This window comes from Myotis nattereri (genome assembly GCF_964212035.1).
Source record: "Myotis nattereri genome assembly, chromosome: 12".
Taxonomy (NCBI): Eukaryota; Metazoa; Chordata; class Mammalia; order Chiroptera; family Vespertilionidae; genus Myotis; species Myotis nattereri.
The window spans coordinates 33,584,108-33,605,938 of NC_138087.1; the positions used below are offsets into that span (position 1 = coordinate 33,584,108).

At 44.6% G+C, this 21,831-nt stretch overlaps 1 protein-coding gene across 1 annotated transcript in view; it reads left to right on the forward strand.

The window, feature by feature from the left end:
- The window catches only part of GLDC (glycine decarboxylase), a 77,022-nt gene extending 56,127 nt beyond the window's left edge, over nucleotides 1-20,895 (forward strand). The window contains exons 17-25 of the mRNA XM_081103410.1: nucleotides 1,099-1,224; nucleotides 2,661-2,810; nucleotides 4,022-4,134; nucleotides 5,573-5,714; nucleotides 8,349-8,460; nucleotides 16,084-16,179; nucleotides 17,581-17,753; nucleotides 19,094-19,174; nucleotides 20,197-20,895. Coding sequence (XP_080959536.1) covers nucleotides 1,099-1,224; nucleotides 2,661-2,810; nucleotides 4,022-4,134; nucleotides 5,573-5,714; nucleotides 8,349-8,460; nucleotides 16,084-16,179; nucleotides 17,581-17,753; nucleotides 19,094-19,174; nucleotides 20,197-20,340 — 1,137 coding nt within the window. The 3' untranslated portion in view covers nucleotides 20,341-20,895. The remainder of the gene's footprint in view (nucleotides 1-1,098; nucleotides 1,225-2,660; nucleotides 2,811-4,021; nucleotides 4,135-5,572; nucleotides 5,715-8,348; nucleotides 8,461-16,083; nucleotides 16,180-17,580; nucleotides 17,754-19,093; nucleotides 19,175-20,196) is intronic.
- Nucleotides 20,896-21,831: the final 936 nt, after the last annotated feature.

Genomic DNA, 21,831 nt, shown 5'->3' on the forward strand with positions numbered 1-21,831 from the left:
AAACAACCAATAAAAGATGACACTGGGAGGCTTTGGAATTCTGTCTGCCCTTGTCATGTCTCTTGGATCGAAGAAGAGCCAAGCAGGGCACAGACACTGTGATGTGGGCATTTGAGTCCTGGAGTTGAGCTTCTGATCTTATGTTTTTGTAAGGTGGTGAGTGCGTATTCTAACTGAGATCAGGTTAGAATAAGCCCAGGTGTATTTTTGGTGTGCTGAGATAGATAAAGGAGCAAAGTACTTAAGGAACATTATTTGGGCATCCAAACAGAAACTTCTCTTTTGGACAATGTTTTGCAATACGGTCACAATGAAATTGCAGCAGATTTTAAGGCACTAGTGGTCAGTTTAAATAAAGGAAGTGGTGCCTATTTAACTTTCGCTCCAAGCATGTTGTAGGGCAAGCATGTTAGACTTGTGGCCTGCGAGCCGCATGCGGCACACAATGAATATTTTTGCAGCCCAGCCAATATAACGATATATGAGAAATGTTTTCATAAAAATTTCATAACTTAATTTTTATAATATCCTGTTGTGCATAATTATTAATAACAAACTACAACGTTCACTAGTGACTGATAACTATAATCGTGTTGCATTCATTTCCCTTACGCGCCTTACGCGCAGGCGCACCATTTCTCTCCACTAATACTAGCAGCGAATATTTTAGCAGCCGATTGCCACGTCATTAGTCTTGGACTGACTTGTTTGGTGTGTGCAACAGGAAATATTTCGCTTTCGGAGAACAACAAAAATAGGTTTATTTGCATTACGCTTATTAATTTGTGCAGTTATTTAGTGTCTGGTAAGTTAATGTTCAAGAAAAAATATTAATTTTTATTAAAATGTTCTATTATTTTATGTTAATGATGACTCATTTATTTCAGCCCTTTGTATTCAGCATGTCTCTATCGAAATACACCTACGTTTCTATGAAAATTGAAGCTTTTGTTTTATTGCGGCCACATGAACTTACACCTTGTTTATGTGGCCCGCGTGAGCCTATGGGTTTGATGTGCTTGTTGTAGGGCTCTTCTGTCATTATGAATAGCCTGGTGATTATTTACCCTCCTTCCTTCCTTTCATTTCATTCCTAAGGTTTGCCTCATTCCGAAATCAGCTCATGGGACCAATCCCGCAAGTGCCCACATGGCAGGCATGAAGATTCAGCCTGTGGAGGTGGATAAATATGGAAATATCGACACAGCTCACCTCAAGGCCATGGTACCCATCTTCCACTTAACAGATCGGAGCGGTTTGGGTTGGGAAGGGGTGGTGGGGGTCAGGGGCTGGATGGTTTATATCAGCATTAGCTTCTTTTGCATTCTAATTAAAAGACTGCAATTCCTCCTCTGAATGGGTCTGGGAATAATGGCGTAAAGTCAGAAAACCTAACCGTTTCTGTAAGAACAATAAAAGGCAACAGTCACAGTTTTGCTCCAGAATTAAGCGGACCACAGTCTGGCCTTCCTCTTCTTTCACCAACAGGGAGCAGGTTCTTTAAATTGCAATCCTATTCTCTAATTTATGCATGAGTAAGAAACCGAATGAATTATTCATGGTGGTAGTAAGGGTACTCCTTGGAGGACCTGCCTACTCCTGCCCAACCTACCCCTCTTTCCTCCATTAATAATCAAACTGGCAGCCACGGTTTTTCTCAATCTTTGTGTTGGGAATTAAAACATAAATGCAGATTTCGCAAGTGCCTGTGGCCATCCCAGCCATTACCTGCTGAATATCGGGCAGCATTCCACCCTCCTTTCTAAAACACCATCCCCCACTCCCAACCTCCCAACCTCCAGGAAGAGGTTGCCTAGCAACCGTATCTGCTTTCCACTGGTGGACTGGAGGCTGCATCTTAAGAGGGAAGGAAATCAGTTGAATAGCAATGTGATTTTGTCAGGGTTATTAGGCATGGAGTCTGGGAACTTCAAGTAACTGATTTCAAAAGGGAAGCTGAACATACACAACAGTGCTCATCTCTCTCATTCACCTCCCCTCTTCCATCAGTCCACAAAGTTTTTACCAACAACTATTTTGGGCCAGTATAGGTTACTGACATTAAAATTTTGTTTTCATTTTCATACAAGCCTGCAATGACTTGCTGGCCAGAAAAACGGGAACTTTTTCACATGCTTTCCTTTTATATATGCTTGCCTTCTGTCAGGAGGAAAACTGAGAGAGGTTCCCCCCCCCCCCCCGCCCCCCAGAGCAGGAGCACTCCTTGTGGGAATTCTAATTTCCATAGAATGGGAGGGAAAGGGAATAATGGTGGATATGGCAAGATGAGCAGAGAGAGATTAGCTGTGAAAATATACATGTTTGGAACTAAAAAGATCTGAAATCATTACTGAGATGACTTCAAAGGAAAACCACTTTAGAGACTTGAGCCCAATCTGTCCAAAAATTTTGAGCAGTGTTTTTGGTGTTGACCATGGAGACCTCGCCTGAAGGGATCTTGCTATTTCTTTGGAATGATTAATGAAGGGAATCATGGCTGTGGATCTTTTATTGTTGGCATCATACTTTAAGAAAACTTCAGAAATGAAAAGACCAAGAATTCATCTTTCTTAATCCTTTAAAATAAAAAGCAAGGGTTTGTTGGACCAAGAAAGAAAGGTTTCCTCCTTTGTCTCCTTCTGCCCTTTCCTGACCCACAGGTGGATAAACACAAGGAGAACCTGGCAGCAATCATGATTACGTACCCATCCACCAATGGAGTGTTTGAAGAGAACATCAGCGACGTGTGTGACCTGATTCACCAGCATGGAGGCCAGGTCTACCTAGACGGGGCAAATATGAACGCTCAGGTGGGCAACACGAGATGGGATTCCTGAGAAGACTTTTAAGTGAAAAAAAATTTTTTTCTCTGACCTTTTGAGGGTTGTCTTAAACATGACACTGTATTCAGAACTGAGAATGACAGTTTCAAACAAAGCCCCCGAATGTCACTGAGATTACAGATCCTAAATAGGTGATGGGGGACACTGGGGAGGAGGCGAAACGGTTGAAAGGAAGGAGGGAATGAGTTGAAAGCCTTTAGCTTGTCACGGGTGTGATCCCTCTGGGGGTGGGAGAGACAAGAGGCTCACCTGACTGCCTTTCTGAGAGAATTCAGACCCAAGTTCTGGCCATCCGTGGATGTTGATCTGCCATGACCTTGGACAAGCATTAAACTGGCTTCAGCTTCCAGCTTCGTTAGTGTGAAACAGCTGAATAGTTCTTTCCCTGAAGGCAGGTCCTGACCAGCGTGGGGGGAGGGGGAAAGGAGAAGGCTTGTGTGGGGTGGAAGGAGTGTCATTATCTCTCTCAGAGACTTCCTAACTTATTTCTCATTGCTTATTTGTTTTACTATTTCAGACTCTTTCTGCTTCTCTTTGCTTCTGATTCCTTTGTAAGTGTCGTCCAGGGATTGCCTGTTGCTTCACTAGCAGAAATGCATTCTTTATCTCTGCCCGCATTCAAAACCAGCCCTAATGCCAAAGTGGCAGGGAGGCCCGTTGAATGTTGTCATTGTTGAATGTTGTCGTTGGCATCGGGATGGCCTCAGGAAAACTGCCTGCCTCCCTTCCTCTCCCTGGGCTCATCAGCATCCTCTTGGGCACCCCTCCCATCAGGGTGCCCAAAGGGGCCTTTCGGGGAAAGTGCAGGGGGAACTAAACTGCTGGGGTGAGAGGTGCCCGTGTCAGTTGCAAGGAGTACAACCATTCTTGTGCTGCGGCATTTTCTTTCTCTGCTCAGGGGGTGGATAATTAGGAATTGACTGTATATTCAACTCTGTATTTTAGAATCTAAATTAGGCTAAATGGTCAGCTGCTGTTTCCACAGAAACCATAAGGCATGCTGCCTATGGAATGCCAGGCTTCCCTGCAGGCCTCAGCCAGGACTGAGGGTGAGCCTGTGAGCAGCTCTGCCTGCCTTTCCTCCGAGGGGAGTGGCCACAGCACACAACATGGCTGCCTCTCCAGAGCATCCTTTCCAGTTCTTGACTTTGACTTTCGGCTCTTTCCCATTGTGGTAGGTGGGAATCTGTCGTCCTGGAGACTTTGGGTCTGATGTCTCGCACCTAAACCTTCACAAGACCTTCTGCATTCCCCATGGAGGAGGCGGCCCTGGCATGGGGCCCATCGGAGTGTGAGTTCTGTGCTGCTGGGCTCAGCATGGCTTTGGACACTGAGAATGAAAGAGCAGCCCCAAACCTGCTATTATTCCCATTGAGGTCTTCAGGTGGCGAGGTTACCCGCCTATGTAATGTGCCCATAGGGCCTGGGACAGGAGCAGTGAAATAGATGCCTTTAGGGTATGTCCAAAGAAGACCGTAATTAGATTTTATTAACGTTTGGCCACACTGAGCTCCCATTCATGCACAGACAGGGCACGTTTACTAAGAGTAGTGAAGAGGGAGCTTTGCTGGAGGATTATGGATCAGAACTGGAATATTAGCACCTGGAAGTGCTTTTCAGACCTAGACTTCTTTCTCTTTAAAATCAGCTGATGGTTGCATAGAAAGCGAATTATCCAACAACAATAACAGCAAAAGAGCTCCTAGCAGAAAGTGGCTTTGAATTCTTACTAGATCTGAGATAAGTAAGGAAAAAATAAACCTTATTATTAGAAATAATTGGATGAAGTCAAAATAAGACCAAAGGAGTGTCTTGTCGATGTTATATATCTTTTTACACTGTGAAATCAAGTCATCTTATGAAAATGAGGCTAGGTAGCCATGTCCTGAGCTTCAGTCTTTCAAAAACGTGCCAAGGGGGCCAGTCTTCAGGGCTTGGATTCTGCCCCCTTTTTTCTGCTTTCCTTTTTATTATTATTATTATTTTAATTTTTTAAAACCTTTATTTTTGAGATTATAACAGATAGCCCTTCTGCTTTCCCTTTTGACGGTTATTATTTATTGTAAGTGGAAGAGGCCCAGTGCCTCAGCTGTGGGGAGGGTGGGGGAATGGTTCACACACAGGCCTCTGATGTGGAGCCCCACGGGCTTCCTCCAAGAGCACCCTTCTATGCCCCTCAGGTGCCTCAGGACAGAGTGTGGGGCTGGGAGGGAGAGGGTATGGGGCTGGGATGTCCGCACATCCCGGTGAGCCTGCCTCAGACAAATCCTCCACCACAGTGCCTGGGGGAGCCCCTGGGACACCCGTGTCTGGTGAGCCGTGCTTCCAGTGGAGGAGGAAGGCAGGGACACTTCCTGAACGTCTGCCTTAGCGCTGTCAGGTCCCTTCCACACTCGGAGTTCCTCTATTGCAGTGGTTCTCAACCTTCCTAACGCCGCGACCCTTTAATACAGTTCCTCATGTTGTGGTGACCCCCAATTTCATTGTTACGAATCGAACATAATTAAAGCATAGTGATTAATCATAAAAACAATATGTAATTATATATGCGTTTTCCAATGGTCTTAGGCGACCCCTGTGAAAGGGTCGTTCGGCCCCCAAAGGGGTCGCGACCCACAGGTTGAGAACCGCTGCTCTATTGGGAACAGCTTCCTGAGAGGGCCCAGCCTGTACCTGGCTGGTTGTAGTGGATCTTTTTACATCTTCTGAAATTGTACTTAAAACTACAGGAAGAAGCATCTTGCCCCTTTCCTACCCAGTCATCCTGTCGTTTCGTTAACGTCTGATGAGGATGCCCGGCCCGTGGGTACCGTCAGCGCAGCCCCGTGGGGCTCCAGTTCCATCCTGCCCATTTCATGGGCTTACATTAAGGTGAGGCCTGTGAATGTGTGTTAGGTGGGTGGGGGGATGTGATGTGTGAGTGGGGAATTGAGATCGCAGACTTCCTTCTTAGCTTGAGAATGAAAAACCCCCACAATCTGAAATGTGATTAGTGAAGATTGCCGATGTATTTGGGTGGAAGAAACCTTCCTACAGAGATCAGCTAAAATGCATTTCATCTCGTCTTCATTATGCTATTTCCTTTGGGTTCTCACAGGGGGTTTAACGTCAGAGAAATTAACACACCAGATCTATTTTTCCAGACAGAGTTTAAGTTCTCTGAGTCATGTGGCTATTCTGGCCACGTCATCTGGTTTCCTGGAGGATTTGTATGACCGCTTTTTGCAAGTGAAAAACAGTGTGCATACTAAGTCTTACCCTTGGTTGAGATCCTGGGATAAATTCTAGGAATACATCTTACTTCACTTTGTATTTCTCGGAAGCCTGGAGGAACAGATGAAAAGTAGCAGACATTTGCTGATGTGGTGGTTTCCCGAAGCTCTTTGCCCTTTACGGCCTGTGGAACTGCACTCTCGGGGGCAATTAGACTTTGTCAGAAAACAGGCTTCCTTCCTTTGTGTTTCTCCAGAAAAACACTAGCGCCAGAGTTCATGCAGCTCTCGTTCGAACTGGCCTGCCCGCCTCCTGGGCTGACCAGACTGTGTGTTGGAGAGGAACCTTCCTTCAGCCACTGATCAGAGCCGCCTTCCCCCATTGGCTCCTCCCTTTAAAGGAAGGGTGGCCTCTGGTGAAACAAAACCTCAAACTCAGCCATGCAGATCATGCCGGATGGCTCTCCGGGGCTGGCTGTTCTTCTTGAACAGTGTGGCGTTTATGATTCTTAAGGAAAACTTTCTGGGAAGCTGGAACAACAATGCTATTACCGTACCTCAGAGGCGAAAACCTTCTGTTTTAAATGACCCTCGAGTTGTTTTGCAATTAGGAGACAACAAAGACCATCATAATAAAGGCCTGCTTCTTTGCAAACGGAATCTAATTCCCAGCTTCCTTTCGGTCCCGAGGTCCTGTAAACCTCGGCTATTTGCTATGGACCTGTTTGGGTTGGAGATGATTTCCCACAGATAGAAAATAAATGCCCCGGGCTGATTTGGCTGGGTGCCAGGAACACCAGGCAGAGCCTCCGTGTAAGAGTGAAGTAAATAAAATAGGGGTTAAGCGGCCCTTTGACTTTGGGCCCTGTCTTTACTTCACCTGGACTCTAGAACCAACTTTTCTCTCCCTGTTTCAGTCCATCTTGGACATTCTCCCTGAAGGCCCCCAAACCTACTCCTTGCTTCCCTTTGCAATCACCACTGGGTCTCACTAGCCTCCATAGAACTCTTAGGGGATTCTTCAGAAATGCACAAGCCTAGGTCCCAGAGAGAATCAAATGCAGCGTATGTAGGGGCGGGCTTGAGCCATCGAGCTGCTCAGTAACTGATATGCAAGTCAGAAAGCCAGTCGCTGAACCAAGTCCAAGTCCTCCCTCGCAAAAGTTTGGGGCTTGCAAGAGGTAGTCTCAATGCACCAGGCTCTACAGCAGTGGTTCTCAACCTTCCTGATGCCCCGACCCTTTCATGCAGTTCCTCATGTTGTGGTGACCCCCAATTTCATTCTTACAAATCGAACATAATTAAAGCATAGTGATGAATCACAAAAACAATATGTAATTATATATGTGTTTTCTGATGGTCTTAGGCGACCCCTGTGAAAGGGTCGTTTGACCCCCAAAGGGGTCGGAACCCACAGGTTGAGAACCACTGCTCTACAGGAACTCCCAGGCTGCAGCCGTGTGCTTTCCCTTCTACGCCTTCGTTTTTGCCATTCTTCTCACCGGGAGTGTCTTCCCCTTTCTGGTCTACCTAAATTCTACCCATTTTTAAATTTCCACTCAAGTTCTAACTCTTCCCAGGGACCTGTGACCAGCCTGGCAAAATGTGTCTTCTCCTTACTTTGGACTTTGGTGCCTCTGTTGTTTTATTTGATGCTTTCTCATGCGCTTTACATTAGTTATGTATTTAATACATATCAAGCCTCCATCATATGTGATGTATTCTGGGAAGAAAGTACGCAATAAAAATTGTGCAAGTCTTGACTTTAAGCCCTTTACCCCATATAATCACAGAGACTTATGAACCACCAGAAAAAGGTATAATTGAACCCAGCAGTTGTTAAACATAAATGGCCGTGACTGTGGACAGTTGGAAGACAAACCACACAAAATTGATTCAGTGGGGATTTTGGCCAAGATCCCATGGGGTTCTTGGCAATCATGAAGGCATCTCAAATTCACAGTAAACAAACAAAAACTCCCCTAAATGAGTATAACCTAAAATAATTCTTTTCCTTTTTTAGATAACACAATAGTCAGCAGTCAATTTTACCCTGTAGGCTTTGTTACTGTAATAAGCAATATAAAATTACTGTTCAAAGGAGAAAACCAAAAATTGTTTCAGGATTAGAGAGGACTGACAGATGTCCTTGTTAGGATTTCCACTCATGTGCTATTTACAGTGATGGTGGGCTGACTTTCTTTGTAGGGAGATTTCTCAGGAGGTGTCTTTGGTTTGTGCCCATTGGGTTTACTTGTTCCATAGTTGATGGCTCTTTTTCCCTCTCTTACAGATGATGGGAGGCAAGGGCCTTAAACAAGCCACGGAAGTTGCTATATTGAATGCCAACTACATGGCCAAGAGATTAGAAAAACACTACAGAGTCCTTTTCCGGGGTGCAAGAGGCAAGTATTAACTTTAGTCACTTTGGTTTTTTCTCGGTCAAACCAAGTTTGTCCTAGTAGATCTGGTTTTCTGAAGTGGGTGGAAAACTTGTGTTTCTTAGTGTACACCAGAGAAAAGTGTACAGTTACTGGAAATGCTTGTAATTTAGCTAACAGATCAGGGGTATCCGCATTTGCAAGGCTCTGCAATGAAGTTAGTTCAGCCCAACACGAAGCCCACACCACGGAGAGCTATATCCGTAAATTCCACGAGCTCCTTACCTTACAAAGCGATATGGGAATGCCCCCAAAGAGGGGAGAAATTCGGATTGGGCAGAGGCAGGATGGCATTTTGGGGACAGCCTCTGGGAGGAGCCCGTTGAGATGAGCCTGGAAGGAAGTATACAGAGTCCAAGTAAACAGAGACCCAGGAGAAGCCAGGGACAAAGGAGTGGTCCAGGTGGTGGGAGTGTTGGGTGGGTTGAAGGACGAGATAGGAGGAGAAGGACCCGATGAGGATGAAGCTGGAGAGGTAGCACGGGGCCTTGAAAGTCTTGGAAGGCCCCGGACCTGACCTCTGAGCCAGAAAGGTTTTGAGGAGAGGAATGACAAGATGAAGAGAATGTTGAAATCATTAAGATGGTGGCATGGCATGAACATGCTATTAAAAGTAGAATCAGTGAGTCTTAGTTACTGATAAGTTGAGTGTGAAGATACATTTTAGGTACGCCTCTTAGGGTTGTAATAGAGGCAATAATAGACGGAGGAACAAAGTCACCTCGGACGTGATGGGAGGGGATGGAGTCAGGTAGACATGCAGAGGACACAACCTCTGAGAGCAGACTCTTGGAAGTGGGGAGACCCAAGAAAGAGTTTCGAAAGACCAGAGCAAAACCCCTCAAGTAGATGGCTACATTAAGAGGGCCCCTAGCCGATGTGGCTCAGTAGATAGAGCATGTGGACCAAAGGGTCCTGGGTTCGATTTCAGTCAAGGGCACATACCTATTTTGCAGAATCCCCCCTGGCCCGGGCTCTGGTCAGGGCCTGTGCAGAAGGCAACCAATTGATGTGTTTCTCTTACATCAATATTTCTCTCTGTCTTTCCCTCTCTCTTCCACTCCCTGTAAAAATCAATGGAAAAATATCCCTGGGTGAGAAGTAAAAAAATACCTATATTATATTACCTATATATTAAACTAACAGAAACAAGTAAATATTCATTGAAAAAAAAAAAAAGAGGAGTGCAGAAGCCCCCCTACCGTGAGCAGGACTCCATTCCTGGGGTGGCTTTGAGCACCCTCTACCACCAGTCTTCACAGCCCCTCTCCCCAGAAACCCTCTGCTTGGCCTTCCTGCCACTATTCTGGCTTCACCTCCTCCCTGGAGCCTCCCTTTCTGGATGAAGAGAACTACTTCCTCCTCTTGGCTCCGTCAGCGCAGGATTTCTCCCACTTAGTTTATCCTCTGGCTCTGCCATCGACTCCAAACTCCTGCAGGGCGGTGCCTGCCTGCTGCAGTTCTGGAGCTCCCATGCCTGGTGTTATGCCTGGCACAGCGCGAGCCATCAACAAACAAATGCAGAGTGCAGCGCGCGGAGTGCTGGTTGTATCTGATAGGTGTCCTCAAAGGCACCTTTGCCTTTAACAGCTAGGAAGCCTTCAGTCACCTTTGAAAGCAGAGCAAGATGGTGAGGCAGATGCCAGGTGGGAATGGGCTGACAAGTGGGCTGAGGTTGGGGAGGAGATGTGGGAAGCTCTCGTGGTTTGGGGGAGTTTGGAGGTGAAGGGGTGGTAGGAGCTGCTGCATAGGATGTAGTTTTGTTTTGTTTCCATGGAAAAAGCAGTGAAGAGGGGAGAGCGAAGCTTCAATGGAGAGAATAACAGACAGGGAAACAAAGTCACCCTGGAGGTGATGGGAGGGGATGGTGCCAGGTAGGCACATAGTGCGTGGGCTCAGAATCGGAGAAGGGACAGAGGGGACTTGGAGCAGAGACCAGTCAGTAAGCAGCAGCCAGACTGTGGGCCACAGGAAGGAGGCCACTCTTTGGCTTTGGGTTTCCTGCACAGGAGAGTGTACATCAACATCTGTGATTTTTCATTTAAAGGCTGGTCTTGCCTTTAAATATGTACCCAAGCCGTAACCAGTTTGGCTCAGTGGATATAGAGCGTCGGCTTGAGGACTGAAGGGTCCCAGGTTCGATTCCGGTCAAGGGCATGTATCTTGGTGGCAGGCACATCCCCAGTAGGGAGTGTGCAGGAGGCAACTGATCGATGTTTCTCTCTCATCGATGTTTCTAACTCTCTATTCCTCTCCCTTTCTCTCTGTAAAAAATCAATAAAATATATATATTTTTTAAAAATGTACCCAAGGGGTGGTTCTAGAGTTTAGAAATAGAAAAGAGCTAAGTAACCAGAAGCTCAGGTAGAAATGCTCCCCAGAGAGGATGAAAGAAAGTTGTGGGCAATGTGTCTCTAAGCAACACAATGAAGTGCTTCTGAAGTGCATATTAAAGAAGCGACTAGAGCTACTAATTAATTCAGATACAGTTCTTGCGCTGTGAAATGCCTCCTGCTTATGTGTTGGCCTTCAGGAATAGCTTTAGTATTTGTTTTGTCTGGTTATATAATAGTATATAGGTGCCCAACATGAAAAGTTTGGAAAATAAAGAAGTATGAGAAAGAAAATATAAATGATCCATGGTTCAATCTAGCAGACACAATTGCGATTAATATGTTGCTGTATTCCTTCTCATCTTAGTTTTAGACAGTTTAGATCATATTATAAGCACAGTTTGTGTCCTGTTTTTGTTTGTTTGTTTTTTGTTTTGTTTTTAATCCTCATCTGAGGATATTTTTCTATTGATTTTTAGAGAGAGTAGAAGAGTTAGGGGAAGACAGAAAGAAATATCAATGTGAGCCCTAACTGGTTTGGCTCAGTGGATAGAGCCTCAGCCTGTGGACTGAAGGGTCCCAGGTTCGATTCCAGTCAAGGGCATGTACCTTGGTTGCAGGCACATCCCCAGTAGGGAGTGTGCAGGAGGCAGCTGAATTGATGTTTGTCTCTCATCGATGTTTCTAACTCTCTATTCCTCTCCCTTCCTCTTTGTAAAAAATCAATAAAATATATTTAAAAAAAATAGCAATGTGAGAGAAACACATTGATTGGTTACCTCCTGCATAGGCCTGGACCAGGGCCTGGGGAGGAGCCTGCAACCGAGGTACGTGCCTTTGACCGGAATCAAACCCGGGACCTTTCTGTCTGCAGGGCGATGTTCTATCCACTGAGCCCAACCATCCAGGGCTTGTGTCCTGTTTGTTTTTTTAACTTTATTTTATACTGTGATTATTTCCCCATGCCATTACATGTTCTTCGAGAGTGACTGCATCAAATCTGTTGTGTGAATAATACCACAATTTCAGCAATTCTATAGGTTTTTCCCTGAGTTGTTTGAATTTCTTAGATTAAAAAAAAAATCTCTGATTGTTTCCTTAGGTTAGTCACCGAAGAGAAATTATTATCTCAGAGGCTATCAACTCACTGAAGCTCTTGCTACAGAGGGCCTAGTTGTCCTCCCAGAGACTTTGTACTGAATTTTCTCAGTAGGTGAGAATGACCATGGCACCAGGGCCTAGTGAGCACGAAAAAGCAATGCAAACCTAAACCAAAGTATCTTTGCCAACTTGATGAGTAAAGCACCATATTTGTGCTATAATTTATCAATATTTGTTTTTTGTCTATTTTTAATTTGTTTATATTGACATTTTCCCTTATGATTAACTTTATTTGACAACTTCATTGAGATAGAATTCACGTACCATGCAACTCGCCCACTTAAAATGTACAACTCGGTGATTGCTAGTAAGTGCGCAGAGTACTGTGATGCCCGGTTTACCAGTAGCTGTTTACAGAAGGAATGCTTGTCGCCTGGACTGTGGGGGATGGGCGGCTCTCCAGGACAGAGGAGAGTGAGCAAGCGTTTCTCAGGCGCCCACCATGTGCTTAGCAGTTAAGTGCTTTCTATGGGCATAGATGGTCCCAGTCCTAGGGATTTGCAGCATAAAAAGACAGATAACATTTTCCGTTTGTTTTGACATTTTACCCCAGAATTAAATAATGAATCCTATTTATCATCCCAAGCAGAAAAGGACTGGTGAATACAGACTTTATTACCCAATCCCAAAGTTCATGAAACCAAAAATTGTCTCATGTTTGGTTTGGTAAACACATTCATTATACAATTTGAGGCTTTGTATTTTAAGGCCTAGAAAAGAATTATCAGTTTATCTCCCAAGGGCCCAAAATAGAAAATGTTTTTAAACATATTGTATTCCAAAATGTCTAATGGCAATATCCGAAGACCGTTATTCATTTTATTCCTATTTACTAGCTCTAAAAAGACTTCAGAATTACCCATGACTATGAGGCAACAATTTTAATGAACTCCAGGCTTCCCTTTATGAACCATTTCTTTGAGAGTTTGAAAATACCAGCTAAACGGTTGAGGGTTATAGTTTTGGGAAGCAAAGAAGTGGCAGGCAAGAATTGGGATGGAGAGCAGCAGCAGTATTTATTCTGTTAGGATATGGAAAGAAAGGAATTACCTCAGGTAAAATGATACTTTTTTAAAGGAGAAATTTAAAAAAGTCACAAGTGTCTACTCTTGTGCGAGGCTACGGTCACTTTTTAATCTAAATGGTGTTCCTGTCAGTGGAGTAGACAATTTTGTTCATATCCCATTGTTTTAAATTCTTCTTTAAAAATTTTTTAAAAATATATTTTATTGATTTAAAAAATATATATATTTTATTGATTTTTTTACAGAGAGGAAGGAAGAGGGATAGAGAGCCAGAAACATCGATGAGAGAAAAACATCTATCAGTTGCCTCCTGCACACCCCCGACTGGGGATGTGCCCGCAACCGAGGTACATGCCCTTGACCGGAAACGAACCTGGGACCTTTCAGTCCGCAGGCCAGTGCTCTATCCACTGAGCCAAACCAGCCAGGGCTTTCTTATTGATTTTTTACAGAGAGGAAGGGAGAGGAATAGAGAGTTAGAAGCATTGATAAGAGAGAAACATCAATCAGCTGCCTCCTGCACACCCCCTACTGGGGATGTGCCCCGCAACCAAGGTACATGCCCTTGACTGGAATCGAACCTGGGACCTTTCAGTCCACAGGCCAACGCTCTATCCACTGAGCCAAACCAGTCAGGGCTATGCTTTAAATTCTTAAATGCCTGTCCTGTTTTGTCCTTGGACAAACCTAATGCTGCTTGGAAATTCCTGCCCCTGAATAGGTTTCCCTGTGGCCTTTATGGGTGGACATGGGCCTCAGGCGCTGGGCCCTCAGATCCCTGGCTGGGAGAAACACCTCCTGAGACCCAATGATGAGAGAGAATCATGGATCCGCTGCCTCCTGCATGGCCCCCACTGGGGATCAAACCGGCAACCCAGGCATGTGCCCTGACTGAGAATCAAGCTGTGACCTCCTGGTTCAGAAGTCGACCATTGAGCAACACTGGCCAAGCTCAAGAGGGGTTTTGAAAAGTCCTTGTTTTCTGGAGCACGTTCTGTAGCCTTGGAAGATAATTAACTTCCGGGGGTTGGGAAGGGGCATGTTCCAAGCTTGGAGCCAAGCCATTTTTATTTTGCTTTTCCAACATCCCACCCTCTCCCCTCCTTGCTCCTTTGACTTGCTGTCTAGTCAGACTCTCAGTTATAGTCATGGTCAGGCCCAGCAGAAACACCTACTCAGTGAAAACTTGTGCTGATCAGTTTATACAATTTCTACTTCAGATTGCCCCGACTCACCCTGTACCATAGAAGGTTTGTATATCTTTCCTTCTTAAAAGCTGCAAACAAAGATGAAGATCTTGGGATCTGGCCTCCAAAAGCCACCAAGTTTAAATTTCACCCTTTGCCGGGCTCAGTAGCGGGGGGGAGAGAGAAAGATGCTGAAATTCCACTACCGTTTCCATCTGAATGCATAGACGATGGATTTAGAAAATAACATCTGAACCTCATTTTGAAAATGGAGCTCTTCCCAAACCACTAGGCTGTGGTGGGGGCCTCTGCGGAGAAGCCTTGGTGTTAGCTGCGCTCGGCTGGGCTGGGCAGGGCTGGGCTGGATGGGGCCTTTCAGCGATTACTGAACCTCCGGAAGATTCTGCTCCCTGCCCACCAGCAAGAGCAACTCCTCTCCCCCCCCATGTGTCCCTCTCCTCCCCCTCCACTGCCCCTGAGTGTCCTTCAGAGCAGCGGTCGCCAACCTGTGGTCCGTGAGGTCCGGAAGGTTGGCACTTGCTGCTTCAGAACATTCGTCTCCTTCCTTAAGTCATTGTCACAATGCTGGGTTGGCTGCCAGAGGCTCAGCTAAGAAAGGTCAAGGGTTGGGCTCCCCAAATGGAGTAGCATAATAGGGCATTTAGGATTCTTGGAATTAATAGTTGATGAGGACTTGAATCTCATGATTTTTCCCCTGATCATTTCAACTGGCACTTTCCGCCCCCCACACCTATGAATACAACTTCCTGCTTTGGAATCACACTCCTCACAAGTGTAATTGCCATCATTGTTACAAAGCAGGCGTTAAAAGTAAGCAGGCAGTAACAGTCTTTTCAAAGCCTCAGGATCTCATACTTTTATTTCAAACAAAACCAATTTATCCATATGTGTTCACTACATAAAAAGCAGAACTGTTAACAGACTATGTTCAGGGGCTGCTAAGGACTGGAGCTATTCTCTAGGCTGAGGACTTGTCTGCTCCAAGGACCTGTTAAGTAATTCATTGTTTGCTGAAAATCAGCAAAGCAAGTTAAGAAAGAGTACATTATTATCTCATGTATAGATGCTTTCCTTGAAGGAAATTCATCTGTTGTGTGGGCATGGAATTTGGGAAGCTCCCGGGAATGTTGTTCTATTTATGAAAATGCTGACTTAACTTTGGTGGTTTTTGATGATGGATGAGTGATCAACAGCTTATGCTGGGGAGACAGCAGCCTGGGAATAGCGAGGCAATCCGTTTCCATACTGGAACAAAGTGAACAGACCCCTCAGAGGTTTTGGCCTTATCAACTCCTTGCCACTTGTGGTGTGAGCTTTGACAACTCTTATTTCTAATTCTCATTCTGAAACCGAAACTTCAAAAGCCCCTTTGAAGAACCACATAAAATTCTGTGTCTTATGGACATATGTTTAGTATATTTGCACACAGACAGAAGAAACAGTTACTAGATGTTGGGGGAAAAGTTCCTGAAAAGGGTGTCAGTGGATCTTTAGCTTTAGAAATATTTTGTATACAGGATCAGGCCTGCGATGACTGTTGCAACTAGATTTTAGGTTAGAAGTAATCTCATCCCCAGAAATCTCTGTTGAATGTTTCAGCGGAGCCTTAGCACCGAAGTCCCACCTCCCATTAGCTTCTTGGCTCAAGGGTGTGTTATGCGCTAAGGATCGGATACATTGCCCTGGCATGTTAAACATTTTTATTTGCAGTAAGAACGAGGAAGTCTTTGTTTCCACCTATAAACTTATCAAGTGCCCATGCTTTTCAACATGCATTATAAGGCTGATTTATTTGCCCATTTGCTTGTGTAAAACAACAAACTGATGCTAATCTCGAGATAAAACAATTTTCCCTAACAGGTTATGTGGCTCATGAATTTATTTTGGATACAAGACCCTTCAAAAAGTCTGCAAATATTGAGGCTGTGGATGTGGCCAAGAGGCTTCAGGATTATGGTGAGTGGCCTCCTGGGAGCGACCCCTGGTAGGTGGTGGTGGTGGTGGTGGGGGGGGATAGGGGTGGGGGTAGGGGGACACGGACTGGGGCTTTTGACATCCACACAGATGCTGGAGCTGGCTGTGGACCGCTTCCTGGAGGCACAAACCGAATGTGCAGTCACCACAGGAAACTGATCCGTAGGCTAAGTGGGGAGCCCAGGGTTCTAGTCAACCTTTGAAGTGATAGAGAAAAAACTCCTCCTTATGCCTGCATTGGTACTGCCCTTTGAAAGATAAGTCATGCATCTTGACTCCAGGCAGCCAAGATGTCTGTATAGTTAACAAAATTAAAAATCCCAAAGAAAATGATTGTTGTTCTCTACCCATGTTTCTGGTAAATTCTTATTTATTTTCCACTCTTGGTAAACAGAGAGGTCCATGAAGAGGCACGGTGGTACAATGGAGGGAGAAGTGGAGCACGTTACCTGTAGAAGTGTTAGAGACAAGTGGCATTTTATATTCATATTTACAACCATTTCAGGCATGACACAGCTGTTTCTGCTGCTCCTAGAGATGAGGAATAGGCATATGTTTTCACAGCGGTGACACAATTTTCTTTGAAGGATTTTAAGAGACGCAGGCCCTTTGTATATTAGTGGATGTTTGCTCAGCACAGCCCTTATTAAAATACATTTTCTTAGTGACATCATTAATAATATCAAAGACCCTTCAATTCTCAGAAAGGCTAAATTGAAGAGAACTTTGCCTTTCAATGGATGTGGAGTCCCATCTTAATTTTAATGATGATTTTGAATGACTTCTTTTAATAAACAAAATGAAAACTTTAATAATTTAGTAGGTTTACTACTGCATCTTAATGGGAGTCCCGTGTGTGTGTATGTGTGTGTGTGTGTCTCTCTCTCAAATGAATGATCTTATTATGCAAAGTTATACTGATAATAAATGGGAAAGCCAGAGAGTGGTTTCATTAATGCAATTAGCAACTGCCTCATCAAAATCTCCTCTTGACTCTTCCAATAACCTGACTCAGACTCCTGGCATCTCACGTCTGACTGCAGCAGCATTTGGAGGGAGAGAGAGAAGGGGCCAGGAGGGAGGTGGTACTTCCAAACTTTCAAGTCCTTTACTATCTCCAGCCTTGATAGTATTCTCCCACCCTCCTCTCTTCCCTCTCTCTCTCCCTCCCTCCAACCTTCCCTCCCTCCCTCCCTCCTTCCCTCCCTTCTTCCTTCCTTCCTTTCTTTTTTTGTTAGTCCTCACCCACGGATATTTTTCCATTGATTTTTAGAGTGGAAGGGAGGGGGAGAGACGGAGAGAGAGAAACATCGATGTGAGAGTGTCTCTTCCAAATTGGGAAGGTCAAAATTAATGTCACATGTTCTCCGGTCTCCCTTGCAGGATTTCATGCCCCTACCATGTCCTGGCCAGTGGCAGGGACTCTCATGATTGAGCCCACTGAGTCGGAAGACAAGGCAGAGCTGGATAGGTTCTGTGATGCCATGATAAGCATTCGGCAGGAAATCGCCGACATTGAGGAGGGCCGCATCGACCCCCAGGTCAATCCACTGAAGGTCTGTAGGCACTGACTTTATTCAAAATGTCCCATAGAGGATAAAATGGTTGGGCCAGTGTGTCAGCAAGCCCTGAGCTTCCTCATCAGAAGATGATATTCTTGCCTAGAATCAAGGCCATTCTTCTGAGATGATACATTCCTTACTTGGGAGTTTAAATCTTGAACATGGCTGTTACTCAAGTGTAATGTAGATATTTTCTATGTCTTAACGTTGTTTATGTCATTGTTTTGGGGGTTGTGGCAGCTACACCCCACATGCACCCAGCTGGTTGCCACAGAGGGAGCAGAGGCCTACGGGCTCCATTCAGTTGAGGAAGTCTTATTCTGTGTCTATGTTTGGTGCGATCCAGTGAGATTATTTGCCTCACAAACTCAGGGTAAGGGTAACTTCTTAAAGACAAGCAGTTACCTCTTAGAACAACTGGATTGTTCCTTGAATGTTTTATAATGTTTGTGGCTTACGTTGGAGAACAATTTGTTAGGCATGATCCTGCCTCTTCTACAATATGTTTATTTCATATCTAGTGAGAGCTCTAAGTTTCTCATTGGGTCCAGATATTAAGCCGGGGTAGCATGAATTGAGAACACCATGAAGGCTGTGGTTGTGTTGTTATGGCTCCAAGCCGGACAACACATCTGAGATGCTGAGGAACTTTGAAAACTGCGCAGCAGAAGGTGGAGTGTGGGGGCCAATGGGTGGCAGGAGGAGGCAGGTACCTTACTTAGTGTGAGTTTGACAAAGTAATGAAGGAAGACAATATGATCATTTGTACTTTTTTTTTTTTTTTTTTTTTTTTTTACCCTGGTTACTGCTGATTCTCTCAGGATTTAGGCTGTTTTTAAAATGGCAATAGATGTCTAAAGGACATAATACTGTGTTACAAAAGCAAGTGGAGAATAATACTCATAGGATGATACATGGTTTAAAAACTATGCTCTATGCTGTTTATTAATATATGCAATAATAATATAAAAACATGATAAGACTGGTGAACACCAAATTCAAGATAGTAGTCATCCCTGGGGAGAAGGGCAAACAATGAGGCGGAGAGGGGAAATCCAGGCAGCTTCAACTGCCTCGTGTTTTTTATTTTAAAAGGTTAAGCAAATATGACAAAATGTGGATTGATGTTGGTTAGTAGATGTGCTTATTATATTACCATAACTTTCTGATATTTGAAATATTTCACAATAAAAAATTTCCTACCAAGATTTCCTTCCCCCCAAAGTGAAACAAAACAACAGCCTCCTCTGTCCACGGGCTTCCGTTAGAAGCTCCCTGATGGGGGAGAAGGTGGTGTTCTGCTCTGATCCCTCTCCCATCCATGTCTGTCCCAGATGTCTCCACACTCCCTGACCTGCGTCACATCCTCGCACTGGGATCGGCCGTATTCCAGAGAGGTGGCAGCCTTCCCACTCGTAAGTTCTCCTCAGAAGCTGACTGTGCCCCTGTGAGAGTGTCCACGTGTCTGCGAGGGGCCATCGCCTTCTCGGAGGGGCTCCTACTCTTACAGTCTCATAGTAACTGTCTGTGGGACACAGTGTGAAATGTGGGCCCTGACAAGGGAAGTCCTCAGAGCGTAGACGTCTCTGAAGTCAGAGTCTGAGAATCTGCCAGGGCACACAGTGGAGGACGTCCCAATAGGAGACCTTGTCAAGTAGATGTTTTCTACCACCATCCAATAGTGAAATGGCTCCAAATGCAATTATTTCTTTTTCTTTTTAAAAAAATGTATTATGTCACATTTTAAAAAATATACGTATTTATTGATTTCAGAGAGGAAGGAAGAGGGAGAGTTAGAAACGTCATTGATGAGAGAGAATCATTGATCGGCTGCCTCCTGCCAGCCCCCCTCTGAGGATTGAGCCCACAACCCGGGCATGTGCCCTTGACCGGAATTGAACCTGGGATCTTTCAGATTGCAGGCTGACGCTCTATCCACTGAGCCAAACCGGCTTGGGTTATTTCTTTTTCTTTTATGGTTCTTATATGAAGGAGAAGATGCTGTATAGTTTGTTTGATGGGACAAGAACAAGCTTTTAGTTTCTTATACTTTTTTTTGTTTGTTTGTTTTGTTAATCCTCACCCAAGGATATTTTTCCATTGATTTTTAGAGAGAGTGGAAGGGAGGGGGAGAGACAGAGATCTATGTAGAGAGACACATCGATTGGTTGCCTCCTGTATGTGCCTCAACCAGAGCCAGGGATTGAACCTGCAACCAAGTACATGCCCTTGACTGGAATGAAACATGGGACCCTTCACTCTGTGGGCCGACACTCTATCCACTGAGCCAAACCAGCTAGGGCTAGCTTCTTGTGCTTTTTGAGTACTTGTTGGGCTAGTGGTATACTAGGCTGTGGGAGTATCATGGTAATATCCTCTCACAAGATAAACCTCTCAAAATATGGCAGGATATTTTTTTCATCCTTTGTTCTTACAGCCCTTTGTGAAACCAGAGAACAAATTCTGGCCAGCCATTGCCCGGATTGACGACATCTATGGCGACCAGCACCTGGTCTGCACCTGCCCGCCCATGGAAGTTTATGAGTCTCCATTTTCTGAACAGAAGAGGGCCTCTTCTTAATCTCCCCCCGAGTCCAAGTGACTGACTTGATGCCTCTCTCTGGAGCATTTGATAAGCAAGAAATATTTCCTCACCTACCCCAGACTGAAGCAGGGGTTTTATATACTGTGTATATTTTTGTAATCTCCGTCAAGGTAAATGTAAATACAGTTAGTGTAGGGAGTGGGAGCTCACTGTCGGAAGACTGATTTGCTTCCATGCCTCTGCCTCCACATGCAGCAGTTGATGTTCAATTGGCCTTGATTGGTGGCCATTTTTAGTTTTTTGCATAGAAAATTTGGGGTGTGCTCAGAACTTTAACTTTCAATGGAGCAAGTTCACAGACATTGTAGAGGCTATACTGATAGACATATTTTTGTTCCAAATAAGTCCTTATGGACTGTGCCAACTGTGGGAAATCCCAGGGCAAATGTTTACATTTTGTATACACTGCAGAAATCTTCCAACTAATTTGCCTAATCAATAATAGCATTTGAGTGTTTTCTCTTTTTTCACGTGTTTTTTTTTTTATCTGCAATTATTAGTGTTCTAATAAAAGCATTTCAATTTGAAGAATGCCTTCTTGATGCAGTTTTCATTCTTAACGCCCATGTCCAGGTTCAGGGGGATCTGAAGGGTAAGGAGAATACCCAACCCACTAGCCACTGTTCCGTCACCAGCTTTGTCTCTGGCTGGCTAAAGAAATAGTGTGTATGCCTTGGTTAGCACTTTGGCCCTTTTTGTTAGAATTGTGTTAGGTTGCGTGTAACTGAAACCCAACTACAGAAGTTTAATCAAATAGTAGTTTATTTTTTCTTGTTTAACAGTAAGTCCAGAGGTAATAAGCCAAGGGCTAGTGCTCCTTCGGTCTTTCTGTTCTGCCTTATTTGGTGTATAGTCTTCCTCCTCATAGTCCTGGATGGCTGCTGCATATCCAGGCATCACTGCCATTCCAGATAGGAAAAGGGGGAGAAAACGAGAGACAAAAGGCAGATGCCATCCAACTTGTCTTCTTCTGAAATGCTTTCCAAGAGGTTTCACTCAGTAACTTCTGCTGACTTTTAACTGGCCACAACTGGTTCAAATTGCCACTCCTAGCTGCAAGGGCTTTGGGGAGGACGTTTAGCTGGGCATGTTACTGCCCCAAAGAAAACCAGGGGTTTGTTAACTGAAGAAAAGGGGAAGGATGGGTTTCAGGTAGGCAAGTAGCATGCCTGCCACAAATAAGTTTCTCCTAGAAATAGCAAACACTTCAGATGTTCTTCCCTGATAGTTATTAAGCATGTGCTCTAGCCTGGCTACTTGGTTCCTCATGTGGCAGCTGTTATGATAGTGATCTGGACAAAGGTCTGAGCCCTCTACTGAATGCTCTACAAGTGGCCAACTTACTCTCACACTTTTAAAAAAAGTTTGTAAAACAATTTATTCCAGCCTAAGCAGTAGAGAAGTGATGGGACCCATGGCTCCTTCATAGCATACGTTTTTATTTGTTGATTGCTTTTAGAGAGAAGG